At 36.0% G+C, this 25,257-nt stretch overlaps 1 protein-coding gene across 3 annotated transcripts in view; it reads right to left on the bottom strand.

The window, feature by feature from the left end:
* The window catches only part of LOC150107066 (epidermal growth factor receptor kinase substrate 8-like), a 379,016-nt gene that overhangs the window by 135,715 nt on the left and 218,044 nt on the right, over window positions 1-25,257 (bottom strand). For all 3 annotated transcript variants that reach the window (XM_090393423.1, XM_090393421.1, XM_090393422.1), the window contains exons 11-12: window positions 15,116-15,204; window positions 3,190-3,425 (exon numbers count right to left, since the gene is read on the bottom strand). In XM_090393423.1, the coding sequence (XP_090249549.1) occupies window positions 3,190-3,425; window positions 15,116-15,204 (325 nt within the window). The remainder of the gene's footprint in view (window positions 1-3,189; window positions 3,426-15,115; window positions 15,205-25,257) is intronic.

Below are 25,257 nucleotides of genomic sequence, written 5' to 3'. Positions count from 1 at the left end.
TCCATAATGTAATAACAGCATACATTTCCTAGGTAATGTGTTTTTACATTATGGAAAATACCTAAGAATAGTGATCTGAACTTTCCCCACCTTTGCAACGAGTCGTCCGGTATTGTACTACGTACTGGTCACTTGCATTAGCTCACGCTAAGTGTTCGCCGATACTTTATAGTTTACTATATTTGGCAAGAAACTCTCTGATTCCAATCTTTGAGCTTCTGAATCGGTTTTAAAACTATGTGGGATTTAATATCCCCTAAATTTAAGTAATGTTTTCATTGCCGAAATGAAGCTTATTAGCTCTTTATACTTAAGCAACTGACATGATGAAAAAGGAAAAGTTGATCCTTGTTGGGGATCTAAATAGCAGAGTAGGAAACGATTGTCAGACATACAAAAATATTTTGGGAAAATTTGGAGAAAATAGCAAATCTAATAATAATGACAAATACCTGTTGGATTTCTGCTCAGGACATGGACTGGTTATTACTAACACCATGTTTCAACATAAAAATGTGCACAAATTCACATGGAGAGAAGAGGCAAGGAATAAGAAAGTCTCGTTGACTATGTTATTGTTGATAGTGATGTTTTCTCCCTATTGCAGGACACCAGGGGGTATAGAGGATTTGAAATTGGAAACGATCACTATTTAGTCCTGAGCAGGATAAAATTGAATTTCATATTGAAAAGAATAACATGTAAGAAAGTTTTAAAGCGAATAAAAGTTGAGCAGCTCTCAGATGTGAACTGTAGACTAAAATACACAAAGACTATTGAAGAAAAAATGAAAGAGTTTGAGAACAGGAACCAAACCTTGAAAAAAACCCTGATTGATTCAGCCAGAGAAGCATGTGGTGAGGTTGTCTGCAGGGATAGAAAAATCAGAACTCCATGGTGGACACAGGAAGTTAAAGAGGCAGTGAAGGAAAAGAAGAAAGCATATCAAAAGTTCCTGGTAAATAAGTTGGCTTTTGCTCTTAAAGAATACAGAGACAAATGTAAGAAAGCGAAACACTGTGTAAAAAACTAGCTAAGCAAAAGTCATGGGAAGACTGGCAAAAACATAGAAAATAAATATCCAGAAGGTGGTAAGATATTCTGGAGGTTGTTGAAGAAGCTTAGAAATGGAGGAAAGAGTGCTGCAAAAGGAGTTACAGATGATAAAGGTGACATGAAAAAGGGAGAAAAAGTTATCATTGAAGTATGGAGTAATTACTTCGAAAAATTGCTAAATGAAACAAGCAATGATAGCACAGTGGTAAAAAAACACTCAACAGGCATACAGTCAGGAATACATATCCATACTTGAAGTAGAAAAAGCCATCAAAGGCTTGAAATGTGGAAAGGCAGCAGGAGTAGAAGATATTCGACCAGAAATGGTGAAGTATGGTGGTATAAAAGTCTTGCAGTGGCTGTACTGCATAGTTCAGAAAGCCTGGACAGAGGAACGAATTCCTGATGATTGAAGTAGAGCTCTAATAGTACCCAGATAAAAAAGGAAAATAAAACTGAATGTGAGAATTACAGAGGTATTTCCCTACTGAGTGTTCCTGGCAAGATCTATGCAAGTATTCTTGAAAAACAGTTGAGAAGAATTGTGAAAGAAAAGCTTGGTGAAGAACAAGCTGGATTCAGGTCAAATAGAGGCTGTCAGGATCAGATCTTCACTATATGACAAATAGTTGAGAAAGCATGGGAATATAACAAAAATCTGTATTGAAGTTTTTTGTCGATCTGGAAAAGGCATATGACAAGGTGCCAAGAGAGAAACTATTCAATACACTACAGTTATATGGTGTCAATGGAGCATTATATCAAGCAATATTTAGTCTTTATTTGAGTTCTAAGTCAGCAGTTAGAATTGAAGGAAGTACAGGAAGATGGTTTAATGTTAAATCTGGTGTGAGACAAGGATGTACATTATCCCCTCTGTTATTCATTATCTATATAGATCACATTATGAAGGAAAGTGGTATTAAACATAATATCAGAATTGGAGATGTTAATGTCAGCTCTTTGCTTTATGTGGAAGATGTTATACTTCTAAATAAATCCGCTACAAGTTTGCAAGATTCCCTGACTAAATTGAATAACTGTTGTAATAGATATGGTATGAAGGTCAGCATTAAAAAGACAAAGACAATGAAAATGTCAACTGTGTTGTGAATGGGGAACCTGTTGGAACAAGTAAAACATTTCAGGTACTTAGGCACGATTTTTATTGAAGATGGTAAATTAAATATAGAAATAGACAACAGAATCAACAAAAACGAGGATATTAGGAAAGAACTTGACATTGTCAGCATCCACGAATGCGTTAGCAGAGCTAATCTCAGGTGGTATGGTCACTTAAACAGAATGGGGCGAGGAAACATCAGCAAAGCAAGTGTTCTCTGCCAGGTTGGCAGGAAAACGACCCAGAGGGAGACCAGGATATAGGTGGATTGATATGCTACAAAGTGCCTTAGACGATAGAAATATAAGATCTGATAATGTTGGAGTCTTGACAAGTAACAGACTGATTTGGAGGAAAATTGTAGATAGGAAGTTAGTAATGATGTAAATTTTTCATGTAGTAGCATCATATCCTGTACACCCCCTTGAGGGTACATGTCAGGAATTTGATGATAATGCTTAAACTAAAGTTTTTCTCAAACACGGTAGTTGCCTCCATAATTTACCAAAATATATCCTGATCACTGTGTAAGCCTTAAAAAAAGGTAATTTATGGAGTTTATGATTTTACTACATTAGATGGACTTAGAAGTCTCCTAGCAGAAGGCCAACAATAATAGTCTATATATTGATCACATACATACATACATTTATTAATCCTTAATCCTAGCCTTTAATAAATTCAATCTATCAATCCCTACCTTTCCCATCGGTACTCCAACTTTAGCATATTTTATATAACTTAGGCATCTGAATTTTTTTTTTTTTCTCCTAATATACTTTGTGTTGATTTCCTTACTGAAAACATGCTATGTGAATTTATAACTGCTTTGTTTTTCAGAGCAGTTTTTTTTTCTTTATTTTTTTTCTGCATGTTTACCATGCTTCCATTATCAAATTTATAAATGCTACAACAGAATTTATCTTTATACAAAATAATGATAATGTAAAAAGTTAATTTTTTTATATAATAATATGTTTAACACATAATATAGAAAAACAAATACAAGCCTTGGAACAACCCAGGTATCACCCAAACTGTGCCACAGATCTGTTTCTTTTGAAGTACAACAATTTGTTAGCAGTTCAACTGAATCACGAGTGAGCAAAGGGACCACAACTCTAGAAGCTAAGTTCGGACCATAGTTAGAATCTCGGGCAGCATCCACGATAAGTGCAAGAGGAGTGAAGAGAAAATGAACCAATTCTGGAGCATTAGGATCATGAATATGACTCTTTAACTTGGCCTGGAAGGAAGGGAAAAACTGCTGTTAAAGACTGTTGATATGACTTATTTACTTACAAATAGTTCTCTTAATATTTAAAAGCAACAGTTTTGTACAAAACAAATTCATATAAACTATATTACATGGGGGATGCCTCTTTTTATTGTAGAATGCTAATGTCAGTACCATGCTTCTTAGCACAACACTCAAACAAATTTCATTTGGATGCTAGAAAGAGAGCACCAAACATCAGGATTCCATAATATAAAACAATAACTTACATAGTAAAAGTTTTTTTTAAAATAATGAAAGGTTGAAAAAAATTTAATTCTTACTGAATTGCTCATTATATCCAAATAAATATCTGGAAAAGTATACATCCAGAATCAAAAAGAAATAAGATTATATTACCATTCATAATACAATAATTTTGATTAAATTGAACTGCATATTTAAATTACTGATAATTTAGAAGAGATTCAAAAAGAAGATACTAAAGCAGTTTTAATAATTATGGGAATTCATATTTTGAACATATCAGTATGCTCAAAATATGAATGAACACTCAAACAAATGTGGCAGCTTATAACGTGGAAAGAAACAACATCTCTATGTAGCATGCTTTACAATTCTACCACTTTTGAACTTTTATAACTAAGCAATAAAACCTGTGACTTTGAACATGAGATAGAGAATGTCAAAAGGGATTTGAGGAAGATGTTGCAACAGGTGAAGGATTACCATGGCTGGAAGTTTGCAGGTAATGTTGCCCAATTATAACAGTAGTGAGTGGAGAAGAAGAACAGGGATGATAAATGCAGTACAGTTGGCAGGGTGTAGCATAGAGGCAGCCTGCCTCACAGCGCAGCTTAATAAGAACGCTTGTTCAGCCATATTGTGGCAGGCGGCATCGCTATGCTAACAATTCCTGTTAGCGTGGCAAGTGAGGAAAGAAGTTTTTCCAAGCTTAAACTGGTTAAAAGTTATTTGCAAACAGCAATGACCCAAGAAAGATTGGTTAGTCTAGCAACTACAGCAATAGAGGCGGACACAGCTCATAATTTAAATTTTAGAAGAGCTTATAAACAGTTTCATTGTGCGATATCCCCGTAGAGCAAACATTTAATTAACATTATTATTTAATCAGTTTGCATTAATGTTTCTCTTGTAATAAAAACAAAATAGCAATTGGAGATATTTTAACATTTTTTTCTTACAATCCATCATGAGCAATACTTAATTGTTTGCTTCAGGACACGATCTAATCTGGCAATGGTTCTGGATAAATGACATGATGGACAAGCAATAAAAGGCAAAAAATGTGCAGTTTGCAAATGCAATGAGTAAATCCAAGAAGGTGTAGCATCTTAAGAGGAGAGGAATGCATTTGAATGGGTTTCTGTTGTTATTTGGACAATTATTGTTGGGTAAGGTGTAGAAGCCTATAGTACATTAATGCCATAGTAAATAATCTGGGAGCCTTTTTTCCAGAGACCAAACATGGCACTTTTCAAGCCACTTAAAGTCTCTAAAAAAAAAAAAAGCAACATCAAAAATTGTAACATTGTAAAAAAAGTTTTCAATATACAGTATATAAAAATACAAACAAAGCAATATAGAGAAAAGAGAATACAATAACAGTAATTAAACTTCAATTGTTTCTGTGCTCTAAACATATGCCTAACGATCAAATATATCAAACATGGAACTTTCTTCAAGCCACTTCAAGCTTCCAATAAGTAGGACAGTGGTCTCACATCAGGTGATGAAATCCATCTCCCACCTAAACTAACTCACATATTATAATAATGTTATGAATGAGTTTGACAAAGGGAATGGATACACCATGAAAATTTTGAATTTTGGAAAGGCTTTGACAAGAGACAGTATGGAAGGCTGTTTTGTGTAAGTTAAGAGGATATGGAATTGGATTATAAACTATGAAAATATTTGATAATTATAATAACAGATGGCTGACTGACTGAAATATCATCATCATCATCATCATCATCATCATCAAATTCCTGCCATGTACCCTCAAGGGGTGTACAGGATATGACAGTACTACATGAAAAAATTACATCATTACTAACTTCCTATCTACAATTTTCCTCCAAATCAGTCTGTTACTTGTCAAGACTCCAACATTATCAGATCTTATATTTCTATCGTCTAAGGCACTTTGAACCGTATCAATCCACCTATATCTTGGTCTTCCTCTGGGTCGTTTTCCTGCCAACCTGGCAGAGAACACGTGTTTTGCTAATCTTTCCTCTCCCATTCTATTTAAGTGACCATACCATCTGAGATTAGCTCTGCTAACGCATTCCTGGATGCTGACAATGTCAAGTTCTTTCCTAATATCCTCATTTTTAATATGATATTGCCATTGTTGCCATCTGTTCACGCCTCTAATCTTTCTCAGGACTCTCATATCTGCGGTCTCTAGTCTTTGGTCAAGTGTTTTACTTCTGACCCAACTCTCAGATCCATAAGTTAAAACTGGTTTGAACACTGTCTTGTATACAGCTAATTTAGTGTTCCGACTAATTTCTTTCTTATTCCATATGAATTTATTCAATTGACTTCCCACCATACCAGCTTTGCTGATTCTGTTGTCTATTTCTATATTTAATTTACCATCTTCAGTAAAAATAGTGCCTAAGTAGCTGAAATGTTTCACTTGTTCCACAGGTTCTCCATTCACAACACAGTTGACATTTTCAATGATTCTGCCTATTTTCATTGTCTTTGTCTTTTTATTGCTGACCTTCATACCATATCTATTACAACAGCTATTCAATTTAGTCAGAGAATCTTGCAGACTTGTAGCGGATTTATTTAGAAGTATAACATCATCCGCATAAAGCAAAGAGCTGACATTAACATCTCCAATTTTGATATCAGGTTTAATACCACATTCCTTCATAATGTGATCCATATAGATAATGAATAACAGAGGGGATAATGTACATCCTTGTCTCACACCAGATTTAACATTAAACCATCTTCCTGTACTTCCTTCAATTCTAACTGCTGACTCACAACTCAAATAAAGACTAAGTATTGCTTGATATAATGCCCCATTGACACCATTTAACTGCAGCGTATTGAATAGCTTCTCTCTTGGCACCTTGTCATATGCCTTTTCCAAATCGACAAAACTTAAATACAGATCTTTGTTATATTCCCATGCTTTCTCGACTATTTGTCGTAAAGTGAAGATCTGATCCTGACAGCCTCTATTTGGCCTGAATCCAGCTTGTTCTTCACCAAGCTTTTCTTCCACAATTCTTCTCAACCGTTTCTCAAGTATACTTGCATAGATCTTGCCAGGAACACTCAGTAGGGAAATACCTCTGTAATTCTCACATTCAGTTTTATTTCCCTTTTTATATATGGGTACTATGAGAGCTCTACTCCAATCATCGGGAATTCGTCCCTCTGTCCAGGCTTTCTGAACTATGCAGTGCAGCCACTGTAAGACTCTTATACCACCATACTTCAGCATTTCTGGTCGAATATCATCTACTCCTGCTGCCTTTCCACATTTCAAGCCTTTGATGGCTTTTTCTACTTCAAGTATGGATACGTATTCCTGACTGTATGCCTGGTCAGTGTTTTTTTATCACTATGCTGTCATCACTGCTTGTTTCATTTAGCAGTTTTTCAAAGTAATTACTCCATACTTCAAGGATATCTTTTTCTTCCGTTTTCATGTCGCCTTTATCATCTCTAATTCCTTTTACAGCACTCTTTCCTCCATTCCTAAGCTTCTTCAACAACCTCCAGAATATTTTTCCCCCTTCTTGATATTTGTTTTCTAATTTCTTGCCAAAGTCCTCCCATGACTTTTGTTTAGCTAGTTTTACACACTGTTTAGCTTTCTTACATTTGTCTCTGTATTGTGTAAGAGTAACAGCTGACTTATTTGCCAGGAACTTTTGATATGCTTTCTTCTTTTCCTTCACTGCCTCTTTAACTTCCTGTGTCCACCAGGGAGTTCTGATTTTTTTATCCTTGCACACAACCTCACCACATGCCTCTCTGGCAGAATCAATCAATGTTTCCTTCAGAGTTTGCCACTGAATCTCCAAGGTTTGATTCCTGTTCTCAAACTCTTTCATTTTCTTTTCAATAATATTTCTGTATTTTAGTCTACAGTTCACATCTGAGAGCTGCTCAACTTTTATTCGCTTTAAAACTTTCTTACATGTTATTCTTTTCAATATGAAATTCAATTTTATCCTGCTCAAGACTAAATAGTGATCACTTCCGATTTCAAATCCTCTGTACACTCTGGTGTCCTGCACCAGGGAGAAAACATCACTATCAACAATAACATAGTCAATGAGACTTTTCTTATTCCTAGCCTCTTCTCTCCATGTGAATTTGTGCACATTTTTATGTTGGAACATGGTGTTAGTAATAACAAGTCCATGTCCTGAGCAGAAATCCAACAGATATTTGCCATTATTATTAGCTTTGCTCTTTTCTCCAAATTTTCCCAAAATATTTTTGTATGTCTCACAATCATTTCCTACTCTACTATTTAGATCCCCAACAAGGACCAACTTTTCCTTTTTCATTGTGTCAGTTGCTTTTTCTAAAGCCTCAAAAAATTCCTCCACTTCTACCTTAGTAGAACCTTCTGTGGGACCATAGGCACAAATAAGTCTCATTGTCCAGTTCCCCATTCTCATATTTGCCCACATTACTCTACTTGAGACTGACTGCCATTCAAGAAGATTAGCCTCGTATTTTGTGTTGAATACTATGGCTACTCCTCCTTTTCCTTGATTGTCATTGCCTGAATATAACATTTTGTATTTATTGCTCAGAAAGATCTCACCAGTTTTGGTCTTTTTTGTTTCAGTCACCCCTATTATGTCGATCTGGTACTTATCTAATTCCTCAGCTAGCTCCATTTCTTTGCCATTCAGGCTTCTTACGTTGATAGTACCGATCTTTAACTCTGGTGATGTTGAGTTGAGGTTTGTTTTCAGATTTGTTCCAGTAGCTGACTTTTCGCTGTTCACCCTGGTTCCCTGGCGAAAACAACGGGGGCCTTGTTTAACCGGGCAACGCCCCAGCCGGCATGAAATTTTGTCATGTTGTACCATCATTTTTTATTTTGGTTTAACCAATAAGAATACAATTTGGTCGGCTAAATCCCAAATTGCCAGCCCATCCTCGTTCGTTCAGTATCAAAGTAGATACCCAACAGGGTGCACCACGAGAAGGTAAGGATTGGACATTAGGTCAGAAGCCCTGGTCGGTTCTCCGCATTCCTTTAAAGGCTATGTGGAGGTCTCCTCTCAGTTATACAGCTTTGACCCTTAAGCACCCCACTGAAATATCAGAAAGCAGTATATGGGAAGAAGGGAGCGCCTGCAAGATTTAAACTTACCAGTGGTGTACCTCAGGGATCAATCCTTAGTGAATTATTATTCAATCTTTATATTAATGACATTGGGAAGCAACTGACAGAAGATATACAGCCATTTGCTGATGATGAAAATATAGGCAAGGTAATCAAGAATGCAAATGACATTCATTATTTGCATAATGATTTTAATACACTGGAACTTTGTAGGCATTTAAAAATGACTCTCTCTTCAATGTTAGCATATGTAAAGTTATATATAAACTATGGCATGACTGTAATAGAAATTGATCAGGATAGGAGTCTTGCAATTTTAGTTGATAGGAAGTTGAAGTTCAAAAGATACAGCAAACACCGCAAATACAACTCAGAGAATAATTGCAATGCTGAAACAAACAAACATTGACATACAGTGATAAGGAAAACATTTTGCCTCTTTACAAGACCATCTACTGTGTGCATATCTGATCTGGCTTTTAAGATGATGCATATGGAATCAAGAGGGAGCAAAGGAGAGTATTAAAAATGATATTGGGATATGCTGTTACTATAGAATGCAGATTAAGGATTTGTGAAAACTACAGATACTAGCAAAAAGGAGAAAGAGAGATGATATAATACAGACACACTTCTGAAAGGATACCAGTAGATAGAATTTATCTCATTTTATGGAGGGTGAGGAGAAAACAAGAGAGCATCCATGGAAGATGAGAATGAATGCAGTCAATAAAAAAAAAAAAAAAAAAAAAAAGGCACAAGAGCTAGATCTCTCTCTTTCTCATAGAGTTGAGCACCACTAGCATATCAAGCATACATCACAATGATATCAAAACCATCATCACATTCCTGCCATGTACCCTCAAGGGGTGTACAGGATATGATAGTACTACCTGAAAAATTTACATCATTACTAACTTCCAATCTACAATTTTCCTCCAAATCAGTCTGTTACTTGTCAAGACTCCAACATTATTAGATCTTATATTTCTATTGTCTAAGGCACTTTGTACTGTATCAATCCACCTATATCTTGGTCTTCCTCTGGGTCTTTTTCCTGCCAACCTGGCAGAGAACACTTGTTTTGCTAATCTTTCCTCACCCATTCTGTTTAAGAGACCATACCAACTGACTTTAGCTCTGCTAACACATTCCTGGATGCTGCCAATGCCAAGTTCTTTCCTCTTTCTCTAAATGCTTTAAAATTTCCTTAGTGATATGTAGGGTCTTCAAGAAAAGGCAAACAGTTATTTGATTCTTTTTCTATTATGAAGTGAATTTTGGAGTGTTGGCTGTTTAAAGCTACAAAATAATGCAAAGCGTCTTTCCCATGAGACCAAATAGCAAACACTCATCAAAGAATCTATAACCACACTAAGGGTTTGAAAGTGGTTGTAATTGTGGAACTTTGTTCTCAAAGTATTCCATGTAAAATTATTGGGGGGGGGGGGGGGTAAACACTGCAGTATTGTTTTACTATGAAATCAAGAGTGTCTGTTAATGATGCATTAGTAAATAAGGAAGTGATATCAAAACTACTCCTTACATCTGAAATTTGAAGGATGTGATTTTTTTATAAAAGTAGAGGAGTTCCTGAGGGGAGGAATAAGTGACTTAGCTAACTTTTGAGCAAGTTTATAAGTCGAATGTCTATACTATCAGCTATAGGGCATAAGGGAAACTGGATTCATGGATTTTATACCCTATAAATATGGGGTGGTTTAACATGAACAAGTTTTAATTTGTTAATGAATTCTTTGGACCAAGAAGCAACTTTTTTTCAATAATTTTATCTCGACTACCTAAAAGTAACATACCAGATAGAGAGATTTAAAAAAATAAATAAATAAACTAAGTGTATATATAAATAAAAATATTCCGATTACTAAAGCTGATAAGAATAATGTTACTGTAATCATGAATCAAGAGGATTACAAAAAAAAAAAAATTACAGCATCTCCTAGATGATGATTCTACTTATCTAATGATAGATCAGACCTAACAAAAGCACATGTTCTTCTCTTCTTATGAAAGGCAGCATGCACAATATAATCTGGAAGGATGAGTTGCAGTAAAAGAAGCTAGTTGAGGTTCGGTGATGAACAATAGATTGAGTTACAATGTTTGCATGTCACTGATGAAGTATATTTTACATGGAATTTTCTTTTGTTGAATTTTTTTTTTGAGAAGTATAATAAATTTAGTTTAATCCTTTACCCAAGTGTAGGCAAACAAAGTTTGTGCCTGAAGTATCTTCAGGACTGAGGCCATTTGTAGTAAAGGTGGCCAAGTTCTCATCACTCCTTGTCTCAGTATCTCCCATAATGCAATGCATATCTCTTTGCAGACAGGTATAATGCTACGCATAAAGGGAAGGGCCACTACCTAGACCGGTTTCGACCTTTATTGAGGTCTCGTCAGTGGGAGGAAGACCCAGAAATGGTGATACTAAGGCAGAAGCAATGGAGAGGTCATATTTACATAAACAAGTTGCCAAAAGGTGTACCACCTTATTATTAATTTACTCTGGATTTAGAGAAAGATGTTGGAAGTTTATTTTCCACTTGGTTAGACTATAATAAATTTAGTTTAATCCTTTACCCAAGTGTAGGCAAAAGTTTGTGCCTGAAGTATTTTCAGGACTGAGGCAACTCGTAGTAAAGGTGGACCAAGCTCTTATCACTCCTTGTCTCAGTATCTCCATAATGCAAAGCACATCTCCTTGTAGACATGTATAATGCTATGCATTAAGGGAAGGGCCACTACCCAGACCAGTTTCGACCTTTATTGAGGTCTCGTCAGTAGGAGGCAGACCAAGTGAAAAATAAGCTTCCAACATCTTTCTCTAAATCCAGAGTAAATTAATAATAAGATGGTACACCTTTTGGCAACTCGTATAAGTAAATATGACCTCTTCGTTGCTTCTGCCTTAGTATCACCTTCTGGATCTCATCCCTTAATGCATAGCATTATACATGTCCGCAAGGAGATGTGTTTTGCATTATGAGAGATACTGAGACAAGGAGTGATAAGAGCTTGGTCCACCTTTACTACGAGTTGCCTCAGTCCTGAAAATACTTCAGGCACAAACTTTGTTTGCCTACACTTGGGTAAAGGATTAAACTAAATTTATTATAGTCTAACTAAGTGGAAAATAGACTTCCAACATTTATTTGGGAAGGGTCTATATTTGTTGTGTTCTTTTGGCAATTTTTGTTCATTTTTGATATTTCTTGATGCATTTTTGTGGGAGATTTGATTTTAACTGCAAAGCTGCTTTAATTTGTTACACTAACTTTCATACCAGCCTGGCTGGCCGAGTGGTTAGTGTATCCACTCCCCAGCCAAAAGGCTGTGGATTTGAATCCCCCCATGGGCATGGATGTCTGTGGAAATACTAGTGGTGGTGGTCGGCGATAGATGGAGTTGGTGTAGTTGCAGTCAGCTGGTGGATTGTGAGTGGTGGAGACAGAGTTGTAGAGTGGATGCCCTCTCTCGATGAGTTTTTGGACTCCCTGGAGGTGACAAATAATAATAATATGTAGAGAACTCTTTACTGATAACAGACAAACCCAGAAAATACTTATGAACAAATGGAAGGTCCATACATTCTAAGATCAGAGGCAGAATATGTGCTGAATTCAGTTAAAATTGGTAAAGCCTTAGGCCCTGATAGAACACCAGCAGAAATAGAAGAGTTACTAGAAGGCGACAACATTACTATATTAGTAAAGCTATTTAATAAGATCTACGATACAGGCATAATCTCTCAAGACTAGTTACAGTCGACCTTCATCATGCTGCCTAAAAAAGCAAATGACAAAACTTGCATTGTCTATAGAATGATCAGTCTAATGTTTCTGAAAATAATTCAAAAAAGAATGTAAAGAAAATGCAAATATACCACCAGTGATACCCAATTTGGCTTTAGAAGTGGTTTGGGAATGAGAGAGAGGCTCTTTTCTATTTTCTAATCTTATCCCAAAAATGTAGTGACCAAAACAAAGAAGCATTCATTTGCTTCATTTACTTTGAGAAAGCATTTGACAAAGTCCAACACACTAAAATGATTGAATTATTAAAATGAATTGGATTAGATTGTAAAGACATCAGGATCATTGAAAACTTATACTGGAACCAAAAGGCATCTGTTCAAGTAGATGACATTATTACAGACTCCATCAATATAAAAAGAGAAGTAAGACAAGGATGTCTGCTGCTGCTGCCTCTCCTTTTTAACATGCACTCAGAAGCCACATTTCAAAAATCTCTTAAAAGAAAGAGAGGAAGGGATTAATGTAAAAGTTGAAATGATCAATAACATCTGATAAGATGATGACACTGCTGACAATATTCAGGATCTTCAGAACCTTCTCTTACTAGTGAACGAAGAGTGAAAAAATGGGATTAAGAATAAATATCACCAAAACTAAATTCATGGTCATAAGCAAGAAACCAATTCTTAATTCACTTTCTTTAAATGGGAAACAAATAGAAAGAATGACAAAACGTAAATATCTCAGATGCTGGTTAAATGAAGAATGCAACCCACAAATGGAAATAAAAGTTAAAATTGAAATGGCAAGAAAAAAGTTTCTCCTGATGAAATCAACAATGTGTAACTTCTGCTTAAATTTAGAGCTTTGAGTATGCATGGTTAAATGCTATATACGGTCTGTAACTTCTGTACAGTGCAGAAACTTGAAGATAGCATTGATAAAAAAACTTGAGGCCTTTATACAGACGAATGCTAAAATCCCACAGACAGCAAAAACATCCAATCAAGAAGGAAGTAGTGAAACGAATGAGGAAATCACACAAACTTTTTAGATACCATAAAAAAAAAAGAAAAAATCCATATCTTGGTCACCTATTTCATACTGAAAAATATAATATACTTCAATTGATTATAAAAGGGAAGCTAACTGGAAGAATTGGACAAGGAAGATGAAGAAGGTCTTGGATGGCACACATCTGACAGTAGACTACCATGAGCTCTGAAAGACTATTCAGAATGGCTGAAGATCGCTCAAAATTTGCTAAGGTGGTCAGTGACATCCAAAAGGAGATGGCACTCAAAGAAGAACTTTTATACTGAAATATCAATCAGTACTTCTTGCTGGTCTGGTTGGCCAAGTGGTTAGCATATCTGCTCTCTAGCCAAAAGGCTGTGGGTTCGAATCCTACCGTAGACGTGGATGTTTGCGATTGTCTGTAGAAATGCTAGAGGTGGTGGGCAGTAAATGGTGCTGGTGTAGTTGGTAGAGACAGAGAGTTGTAGAACAGGTGTCCTCCCTTGATGAGTCTTTGGACTCCCTGGAGGTGTCATATAATAATAATAATAATAATACTGAGAAAATCTACAGAGTAGTGACATACAGCAGGGGTGGGGGATGAAGGACTTGTAGAAATTCCCATACAGGAATTGCTTAGAATCCAATCCAAGTATAACATAAATAGTAGCCCCTGAAGCTACTATATACTTGGACTTTCTCCAAACACAACCTGGCAGAATAAGTAGCAGCAGGATTATTTGCCAGCTGATTAGGAAGCCACCCGAAGCATTAACAGCTAGTGGTTATCTAGTGGCCTGCTTGCAGAAACTGTTTTACTGCTGTACCCCCAAATGGAGAAGGTACTGGGTCTGTAATTAATTAATTATTGTGTGGATAGCACATTCAGCAAGCACATTCAACCGACTCTGGAGATGAAACATGGCATAGCCACTTCATGCTTCCAATTAGCAGGGTTTGGTGGTAGAGTTTCACAGGGCAATGAAAGTCATCTAATGTGGAAGATTAATATTATTATTATTACAAAACCTCTAAGGAGTACAAAGACTCATCGAGAGAGGGCACCTACTCTCCGTATCCACCACTCAAATCCACCAACTACAGTGAACCACATCATCTACATCACTGGCATCTACTGCCCACCACCACTAGTATTTTCACAGACAATCACAAACATCCATGCCCAAGGCAGGATTCGAACCCACAGGCTTTTGGCTAGAGAGCGGATTCGCTAACCACTTAGAGGCCAGGCCGGCATATGAAAAGAGATTTTTTATAGAATGGAATGGATAGAGACAAAGGCCAAACAAACAAGCCATTCTGGGAAATGTGTAAGAAATGTGTGACTAGGAAGGTGGGTTTTTTGCCAGGGAGTGGTGTATTAGTGGAATGTTGGAAAATAGAGCGAGAGCAGAAATAGTGAGTGATGATAGTTTAAAATAGTGAGTGAGTTTAAGGAACAGTTTCATGAGTCTCGTTGTGACATTGAGGATTTCAGGGAGATAAAATGATGATAGTAATCATAGCTTACTCACCAGCAAGTTAAATGAAAGTTTAAATTTTTGCAAGATATCAACAAATTCTCTTTCTGGTGGTGGCTTTGCTCTGATACTCAGCATACCATCTGAAAAAAATAAAACATTATTCCAGCAGTATTGTTGATGAAATCATAACAATAAATCTGATAGTGTTATAAGTTTGAAAAAATAGTCTTAATACCAAATAAACTTGACTGTATATTATTTTGTTTGTCCAAAAAACATTTCTGGTAGAATACATTTTGAGTGCTGATATAACTACAATAAATCAGAACATCCATCCCCAACTCCCCCATTCAGAGTGACACAATGTTGGAAAGACTATAAGTGTTGATGAGTGGTACAAACATTATATTCAGGCAGAAAATCATAGTGCAATTAATGAAGGTCACAGATGCGCTATTTCACATTATTGTAAATAGAAATCAAAAAATCTAAGCTATACTTTTGTTTACATGTGTAGATATTTGTAGATACAATTAACTTTACATCAAGAAGTTTGTATCCTATAATGCATAGTTGATATAACTAAAGTAAATTGCAGAACGTCCATCCCCCAACTCTCCATTCAGAGTGACACAATGTTGGAAAGACTAAAAGTGTTGATGAGTGGTACAAACATTATATTCAGGCAGAAAATCACAGTGCAATTAATGAAGGTCACAGATGCGCTATTTCACATTATTGTAAATAGAAATCAAAAAATCTAAGCTATGCTTTTTGTTTACATGTGTAGATATTTGTAGATACAATTAACTTTACATCAAGATGTTTGTATCCTATAATGCATAGCACACTCCTTATTCAGGCATGTATGGGGGTGCTCTGAAAAGTTCTCGGCCTATGAATGTAAAAACAAATTTATAATTTCAAAATTATTTTTATTTTTCAACACAATCTCCCTTAAGACTAATACATTTATTCCAGCGATGCTCTAGTAACTTTATTATCCCATCCCTGTAGTGGTTCTCAATAAGATCTGCAAAATACCCCTCCACATCACCTCTTGATTCAAAGAAAAACGTTAACCAGCGAGGAAGAGTTTTAGTTTTGGAAAGAGACAGAGGTCAGAGGGAGCCAAATCTGGAGAATAGGGTGGATGTTCCAACAATTCAGAGTGCACATCCCTTAATTTTTCCATTGCCAAAACACCTTTGTGGGCAGGTGCATTGTTCTGATCATCTTCCTTTCCCTCTTTTACCCTGAGGTGTCGAGAGTTTATTAATCATCGGACCTCAAACCTTCACAGGATAAGATGGTCAGCCCTACACCCCGGTGTATTCTATGTTCATAGTGTTGAGTTCTCAAGGCCAGTTTGCCTGCTTTGTGGGATGAAAACCCCAGGATAAACTGGCGAAAAAACCCTACTGTCAACACCCAAGACCGGCTAACCTGGCTATGGCTGAGGAAGCTCCTTCAGCTCCTCACTTCAACAATGGGGAATCAAACCTAGGATATTCCTTCCCCAGATATATGGTTGTGAAGTGCACAGCCACTAGGCTAACCGCACGGACCATTGTCCTGATGAAAGAAGATTTTTTTTCTTCTGCAAACCGGGTCTTTTCTCACAATTTTTTTCGTCTAGTCTGTTTAAAAGATCGGAATAATATTCCCCAGTTATTGTTTTACCCTTTTGAAGATAATTATAAACAAAATTATTATTATTATCAACATTTGACCTCCATGGAGTCAGACTCATCGTGGGAGGTACTCACTATTGCATACAATGCTCATCCAATCACATCTTAAACTGATTCAATGTGTCCACATCTACAACAAACTCGGCAATGCCTTCCACTCACCAACCACCCTCCATGCAAAGAACCTGCTTCTCACTCCTTTGCTCACACCCTCCTTATAAAATGACTTTAGCATTCCAAAACACTGATGCCATAACCTTTCCTGCTGATGGAACCAACTTTGTCTTCTTTGGCACTGAACAACTGGCTTCTGTCCAATATTTTGACTGCTGTTTGGATTCTGGTGTGTAATAGTGAATCCAAGTTTCATCCATAGTAATAAATCGATGCACAAAATCAGTTTTATTCTTGTTAAAACGCTCAAGCACTGTTCTGAGATTTTCATAAGAGTGCGTTTTTCATCTGCTGTGAGCAAGCACGGCACCCATCTTCCGAAAGGCTTTTTCATTTGCAATTCTTTATGCAAAATATATCCTACACATTCTTTTAATAAAATGCCTATAGTCTCAGCAATTTCATGCACTTTGACTTTCCAGTCATCCAATACCATATCATGCACTTGATCAATGATTTCTGGTGTTGTTACACTTTTTCGGACGTCCTTCATGTGGATCATCTTCAAGGCTGGTACAGCCACGTTTAAACTCGGCAGCCCATTTCTTAATTGTCGAAAACAAAGGAGAAGAGTGCCCATAAACTTTTATGAACTTTGAATGAATTTCTTTTGGCGTTAAATCTTCTTTTACAAAGAATTTTATAACCGCACGATACTCAATTTTATCCATTTCAATTGATACAGACAACACTTTTGCTTCAGACAGCCAAATAAAACAAACTACTTGATAGAATGACTTGCAATTTCACATGGATGCTTATGACAGATATACCAACCTTAGAAAAAAAAAATCTTGCTGATAGTGTTGCTATCTATGGTCAAGGTCAAGAACTTTTCAGACCACCCTCGTATATTGCCATGCATTTTGGGAAGGATCACTACTCATGGTCGTGAAAACTAGACCATGAATCACAGAAATATAGGGTGTTATCTCCATTGAGCCACTAATGGACAGGTGATGCACAATATACAGCCTTTCCTTCTCAAGTCAATTTGGTCTTCCTGTTGTGTAGCCTATTTTTACAAAAGAGCTCTGGCATATACCTTTCCAGTTCAAGGAAATGCTGATGAGATCCAATAATTGATAGATGACTTTCATCATCATCTAGTGGAAGCTTGAAGTAGTGAATGCCACATTTGACCTCCACAGCAGAGTTTGGCTTCTTCTCCCTCTCTTCTCATGCAGTGAGTGACATTTAAAACTTCCTCCATTCAGAGGATGCAACAGTAAAAGTGGTGTCGGCCTGGTTGGCTGATTGGTTAGTGTATCCACTCTCCAGCCAAGAGGCTGCAGGTTTCAATCCCACCAAGGGCATGGATGTTTGTAATTGTCCTACAAACCAATTGCCATATGTACTGCTGTGACCTGTGTCCTGGTACAGTATGACCTTTGATGTCTTTGCACCATAAAAAAAAATTAAATACAAAAAAATGCTGATAACAGGTTAGGAAGCTTCCTGGTCAATTGGTGCATATTCCTTCTGCCACATACTCTGCCAAGTGGTGCCTGGAGTGGAGTGTCCAAGTAATAGTATTGGGGGTGGGGATTGTAAAGGCCATGTTATAGCAAGGAAACCAGTCATTCTCTGTATGAGTATCCATGTCCAATAGCTTCTTTAACATGCCCTTATTCTTTTATCTAACCCAGAAAAAAAAAATGAAATGCAAACAATGATAACAATACTACAGCTAAAATAAATATCCCTCAAAAATTAATCCAGATAAAGAGCAAACCAAGTACAATATACAAAATATGCTACAATCCCTTCAAAAACCTCACTTTCACATCCACTTTACCGACATCAATGGCATGAATGCTAACATAAATGATGTACACTATCCAGATTAGCCCTCCCACTTTTGAAAGAAATCTCAATTGCAGCTATATCAACCATAAAATGCCTCCAATATCTAAAATTACACACTTCCTGATTCATTTTGCCATAAAACTGGCACCTGTGCCATTTTGAAATCTGCATTGTCTGCTGGAAAATGTTTAATTTAGAATGCCATCCTTTTACTATAGACAAATAGCTACTGCTTCCAGAGAAGTATTCAGCTGGACATGTTGAATTGCTCACCAGGATATCAACTCCACCATGAGCAGGACCATCTGAAGTCCTGACTTTACAAACAACAGTGAAAATGCTTTAAAGCAGGGTCCTCACTGGATTTTAAATATGTTTCCTGCAGACAAAAACAGTAAGGCTTATATTTCTGCAGCAGAACCTTGATGTCATCTATATTTTAGTGAAATCCATAAAAGTTCTGCTGTAAAAATTTACCTATTCTTTTGGATTTGTATACTTGTCCAATTTGTCAGGCTTATATGTATCTATTGATTTAGGGAGGTATGGATGGCCAGTGTCCATTTCTTCTGGAGAAATAGCTTAATACATCATCTCATGTGTCAGGATCATGTGGTGAGTTCAATTTCCTTTCATTGGACACTGAAGTATCCATGTTTTCTTAGAGAGAGTCTGGGTTTATCTTTCAGTGATATCTTTTGCCATAATTTTCTTTATAAGTAGTTGGTTCTCATTGAAAGGGATAATTATTTTTGGAGATGTTTCAGGAGTGTGACAGTAGATTGTGCAGCATGTGCTCCACAGAGAAGCACTTATAATCATAACACTCAAGTATGGTGAAATTATCAGATGGTGGAATAAACATGTTTGAAATAATTTTGATGTTTTCTTAACTACCACCTTCTCAGCAGAAGAGGATTTCAGGACAGATGTAGTGATGGTGGTTAACTTGCTTTGGAAATTCTGAAATGAGTAGAAAGACTTAATGACTTCTGTGTAGCACTTTTGTTTTCTTCCATTTGATCCTGTGTGAAGGTGTATCCATGGTCTGTTGGTTCCAACTTGTCATAATGATAGTGCTGAATGTTTTTTTTTTTTTCAAAAGACATATTTCAATGATTATACCACATTTTTTATTATTCAGTTATACAATATACTGAAATAATAGTTCCCGACAAGTTTCATAAATCTTAGGATTTACATCTTCAGGGGTAAATAGTATAACTTAAAGTTTAAACAAGAGAAATTAATAAATACAAATCATAACCGTCTGGCTATTCATAAACTCAAATAACAGAATGCAGATATAAAACGTTATTGACGTTGAACAATGCTGGACGATGCCATGTGTTCTTGTTCTCGTTCATACAGTCCAAGCTCAGATTGAGGTAGATTTTTTATTAGAGCTGACCACACTTAATGGAGAATTAAACCTTGATTTTTATTGCAATGGGTTGGGTTTTTCAGCATATTAGCAGCTTCTTTAAATTAATCTACCTCAATCTGAGCTCTGACTGTATGAACGAGAACAAGAACACGTGACATCGTCCAGTATTGTTCAACGTCAATAACGTTTTATATCTGCATTCTGTTATTTGAGTTTATGAATAGAACAGACGGTTATGATTTGTATTTATTAATTTCTCTTGTTTAAACTTTAAGTTATACTATTTATCCCTGAAGATGTAAATCCTACGAGTTACGAAACTTGTCGGGAACTATTATTTCAGTATATTGTATAACTGAATAATAAAAAATGTGGTGTAATCACCGAAATAATGTCTTTTGAACCAATTAGCCACAGAAGTCTACGCCTGCGGGGTTTTTTTTAAATTTTTTTTATGTTCTCGAACGCAGATGTCAACAGTTATTTCTGTCTGTCCATAGTGAGCCAGGTCACAAATACAGGGCACTTCATACACTCCTAGATGTGATATAAAGGCAAGAGTTTGTCCTTAGATGAATGGATGAGAGTTGCCAATTTGATATATGGTTTAAATATGGTGCAGAACTGATATTTATTAACCACCCTAGATATCTTTTCAGATGTGCCCTGAATATATGGAATGCAACAGTTTTGCTGTGGTCTTGCATATTAGGCAAAATAAGGAATTTCCTGGGAGCACTTAGCATTTTGTCTATTCTTTGGGGATTACAGCCACTGGCTAAAAATGTGCGATGCAAGAAAACAAGTTCAGCAGTAAAAACATTGTCACTGGAACAGATAGCTCTGGCTCTGTGAGTTAATGTTTTTAGGATACCATACTACTGAAATGGATGATTATGCAATTGTTTGTGCAATATTTTTCTGTATGTGTAGGTTTTCTATAAACAGTAAAAGATAATGAACCATGAGGAAGGAATGTGACTAGTGTATCTAGGAAGGGCAGACAGTTATTAGCTTCCTGTTCCATAGGGAAGTGAATTTTAGGGTGTTGGCTATTTAAATGCACTAAAATGTATCTAATGTGTCTGGATCATATGGCCAAATAGCAAACACATCAACATAGTGCAGCCAAACCACTAGCTTGAGTGTGGCTGTATTCATTGCTTGGCTTTCTAAGTGTTCTATGTAGAAATTGGCTACAGGGGAAAGCCCATAGCTCTCACTTAGAAATGAAAGTTTTTTTCACTTGGTAACACTATAAATTAAAAATGCCAAGAAATTATAATCTTGGTTTAATCCTTTAACCAAGTGTAAGCAAATAAAGTTTGCAAGTGAAGTTTCTGAAATTTCTAAAGTTTGTGCAGAAACATACCTCAGTCGTTAAGAAACTTCTCAACTGAGATATGTTCAAGTATAGTACCTGTGCACTTTAACATACCTCAATAAAGGTCAAAACTGGTCTGGGTAGTGACCCTTCCCATAATGCATAGCAACATACATGTCTGGAAGGGAGTGTGCTTTGCATTATGGGATACTAAGGCAATTGATGTGAAGTCATTAGCCTCTATATACAAGCCAACTAAATTGTACTCTCTATTGGCTTAAATCACAAATGCTTATGATGGTAGAACATGAGATTTCATGCCTGATGGGGCATTGCCCAGTTAAATAATATCCCTGCTGTTTATGTCAGCAAACCAGGGCAAACAGAAAAAAAAGTCAGCCACTGGAACATGCTCCAACTCAACATCTAGAAGAAGAAGAATAAACCAAATGTCAGAAGAATTGAAGACAGGAACCATTGATATAAGGAGTATTAATAGAAATGAAATTGAACTTACAGAAGAATTGGAAAAGTACCATGGGAACATAATTGGCATTACTGAGACAAATAAGACAAAAGATGAGATCTAACTAAACAACACGTATAAGATGTTATATGATAAATTTTTGACTGGAAGACAGTTTCAAGTAGAGTGATGTGGGCACACTTCAAAATGGGGAAATGGACAATGAAACTTATTTGTGCCTATGGGTCAACACAAGGTTCTTCTAAGGAAGAAGTTGAATTTTTCAAGTAGCACTAAGTAATGGTGGACCACTAAGTAATGGTCACTTCCAATTTCAAATGTTCTGTCAACTCTTGTATCTTGAACCAGCATGAAGATAGAAGAAACGAAAAAAGTGGTCTTTGTTGGAGAGCTAAAAAGAAGAGTAGGAAATGAATCCGACCAGGCATATAGGATCGTTTTGGGAAATTTGGAGAAAAGTGCAAAGCTAATAATAATGGTAAGTATTTGCTGGATTTTGCTGCTGTGAAGTTGTGCAACAAAGATATTGCACGACTGCACATGCAGGAAAGACACAAGAAATAAGAAAAGCCTCACTGACTACGTCATTGTTGATAGTGATATCGTCATGCTAGTTCAAGCCACAAGAGTGTACAGAATATCTGAAATTGGAAGTGACCATTACTTAGTGCTAAGCAGGATAAAAATGGATATTATATTAAAAAGAACAACAGTATGTAAGAAAGTTTTAAAGAGAATTAAAGTTGAGCAGCTTTAACAAGTAAACTGTAGACTACTATACAAACAGTGTCGAAGAAAATTTGAAGCAGTTGAAAACAAGAACCAAGCCTTGGAGTCGCAGGTCTCAGTAGCAAACTCTTCAGAAGACATTGATTCAGCTAGGATGGTATGTGGTAAAGTTGCCTTTACGGATAGAAAAATAAGAACCCTATGATGGACATAAGAAGTTCAAGAAACAGTTCTGGAAAAGAAGAAAGCATACCAAAAGTTCCTAGCAAATAAGTTAGCAGATGCTCTAAAAGAATACAGCAAAAAATGTAAGGCAGCTAAGTTATATGTTAAAAGTATCTAAACAAAAGTAATGGGAAGACTGGTGAGAATATAGAAAATAAATATCAGGAAGATGACAAAATGAACTGGAGGCTATTGGAAAAGCTTAGAAATGAAGGGTACTGTAAAAGGAATCAAAGATTATAAAGGTGACATTAAAACTAAGGATATCCTAGATGTTGAAGTAAGTACTTTGAAAGACTGTTAAACAAAACAAGCAGTTACAGAACCATACTAGTTTTCAAAAGGAATGCAAAGAAGAGTACATATTGATACTTAAGGTAGAAAAGCCATCAAAAATTTAAAATGCAGAAAGGCAGCTGAAGTAGATGATTTCAACCAGAAATGTCATGGAGGTATAAAAGTTTTGCAGTGGCTGCACTGCATAATTCAGAGGGCCTGGTCAGAATGTCAAATTCCTGATGAATGGAATATAGCTCTTATAAGTACCCATCAATAAAAAAGGGAATAAAGCTGAATGTGAAAATTACAGAGAAATTTCTCTACTAAATGTTCCAGTAAGATTTATGCAAGCATACTTGCAAAGAGGTTGAGAAGATTGTGGAAGAGAAACTTGGAGAAGAACAAGCTGGGTTCAGGCAAAATAGAGGTTGCCAAGATCAGATTTTCACTTTAAGAAAAATAACTGAGAAGTCGTGGGAATATGACAAGGATCTGTACTTAAGTTTTGTAGATCTGGAAAAGGCATATGACAAAGTGCCCAGAGAAAAGCTTTTCAAAATACTTCAATTATATGGGGTGAATGGAACATTATACAGAGCAATACATAGTCTATATTTATTTGTCAGTCAGCAGTTAGAATTGAAGGAAATACAGGAAGATGGTTTAATGTAAAATCAGAGGTAAGACAAGGATGCAGATTATATTCACTCTTATTCATCATCCATATGGATCACATTATGAAAGAAAGTGTCATTAGGCCTGATATATGAATTGGAGATGTCAAGCTTAGCTCTTTGCTTTATGTAGATGATGTTGTACTCCTAAATGCATCTACTGCAAGTCTCCAGGATTCTCTAACTAAACTGAATAACAGCTGTAACAAACACGGCACATGAAAATCAGCAATAAAAAGTACAAAACTATAAAAATAGGCAGGGACATGGAAAACTTCAGCTGCATTCTGAATGGAGATCCTATAGAACAAGTAAAATATTTAAGCTATTTAGGCACAGTTTTTAGTGAAGATGGTAGATTAAATCTGGAAATAGACAACAGAATAAACAAAGCTCGTATGGTGGGAAGCCAGCTGAACAAATATATATGGAATAACAGAGAAATCAACCAAAATATCAAACTAGTAGTATGCAAGACATTGTTCAAACAAGTTTTAAGTTATGAATCTGTGACTTAGGTAGAAATAAAGCACTTGATCAAGAGACCACAGATATGAGTGTTCTAAGAAAACTCAGGGTAGTGAACAGATAGCAACAATGGCAGAATCCTATTAAAAATGAAGATATGAAAGGAACATGACATTGTTAGCATTCAATAATGCGTAAGCAGAGCTAATCTAGTGTGATGTGGTGGCTTAAACAGAATACATGAGGAAAGGTTAGCAAAACAGGTGTATGATGCCAAGATGGCACCAGAGGAAGACCAAGGTTTAGGTAGATTGATTCAGTTAGAAGTGCCTTAGAAACATGAAATGTTAGATATGACAATATTGGAGTGTTGACAAGTAACAGACTAATTTGGAGGAAAATTGTGGATACGAGATTAATAATAATATAAATTTAATCATCTAGTGCTGTCATAATAGCCATCCCTTGATGATATATATATCAGGAAATACTTTTTAGGTGAACAGAATTTTTAACAAAAGAGGAAGAATTACCTGCGAGGGAATTAGTAATTTAACTAAATTTTAGAAAGTTTGTATGTAGGACTGTTATAATCGAGCATAGGGGTGCATCTTGTTCGTGAATTTTTGGTGCTCCATATATTTTGAGTATTTTTTACATGAAGTGAGTTTGTTAACAAGTTTCTTTTGGTCAGGTAGGGATTTTCTTCAGTAATTTATGAACTTTATTCTTTTGTAATTAATAGGATCATGATCCATGATTTGGCATGTATAATCTTGTAAAAGTATGTTCATTTTGTTTACATATTCTTTTTGATTCATAAACACAGCCACATTAAATTTGTCTGATTTAGTTATTACAATATTATTATTACTGTATATCTCTTTTAAAGCCCTATTTTTTTTTTTTCCATATTGCTTCTAAGAAGTTTAGATTGGATTAA

This window comes from Typopeltis vanoorti, chromosome 5, assembly GCF_054136105.1.
Source record: "Typopeltis vanoorti isolate ZY-2024b chromosome 5, IOZ_Tvanoo_1.0, whole genome shotgun sequence".
NCBI classification, from domain to species: domain Eukaryota; kingdom Metazoa; phylum Arthropoda; class Arachnida; order Uropygi; family Thelyphonidae; genus Typopeltis; species Typopeltis vanoorti.
The sequence above is the reverse complement of the archived record's forward strand: the minus strand, read 5'-3'. Positions and strand labels throughout refer to the sequence as shown.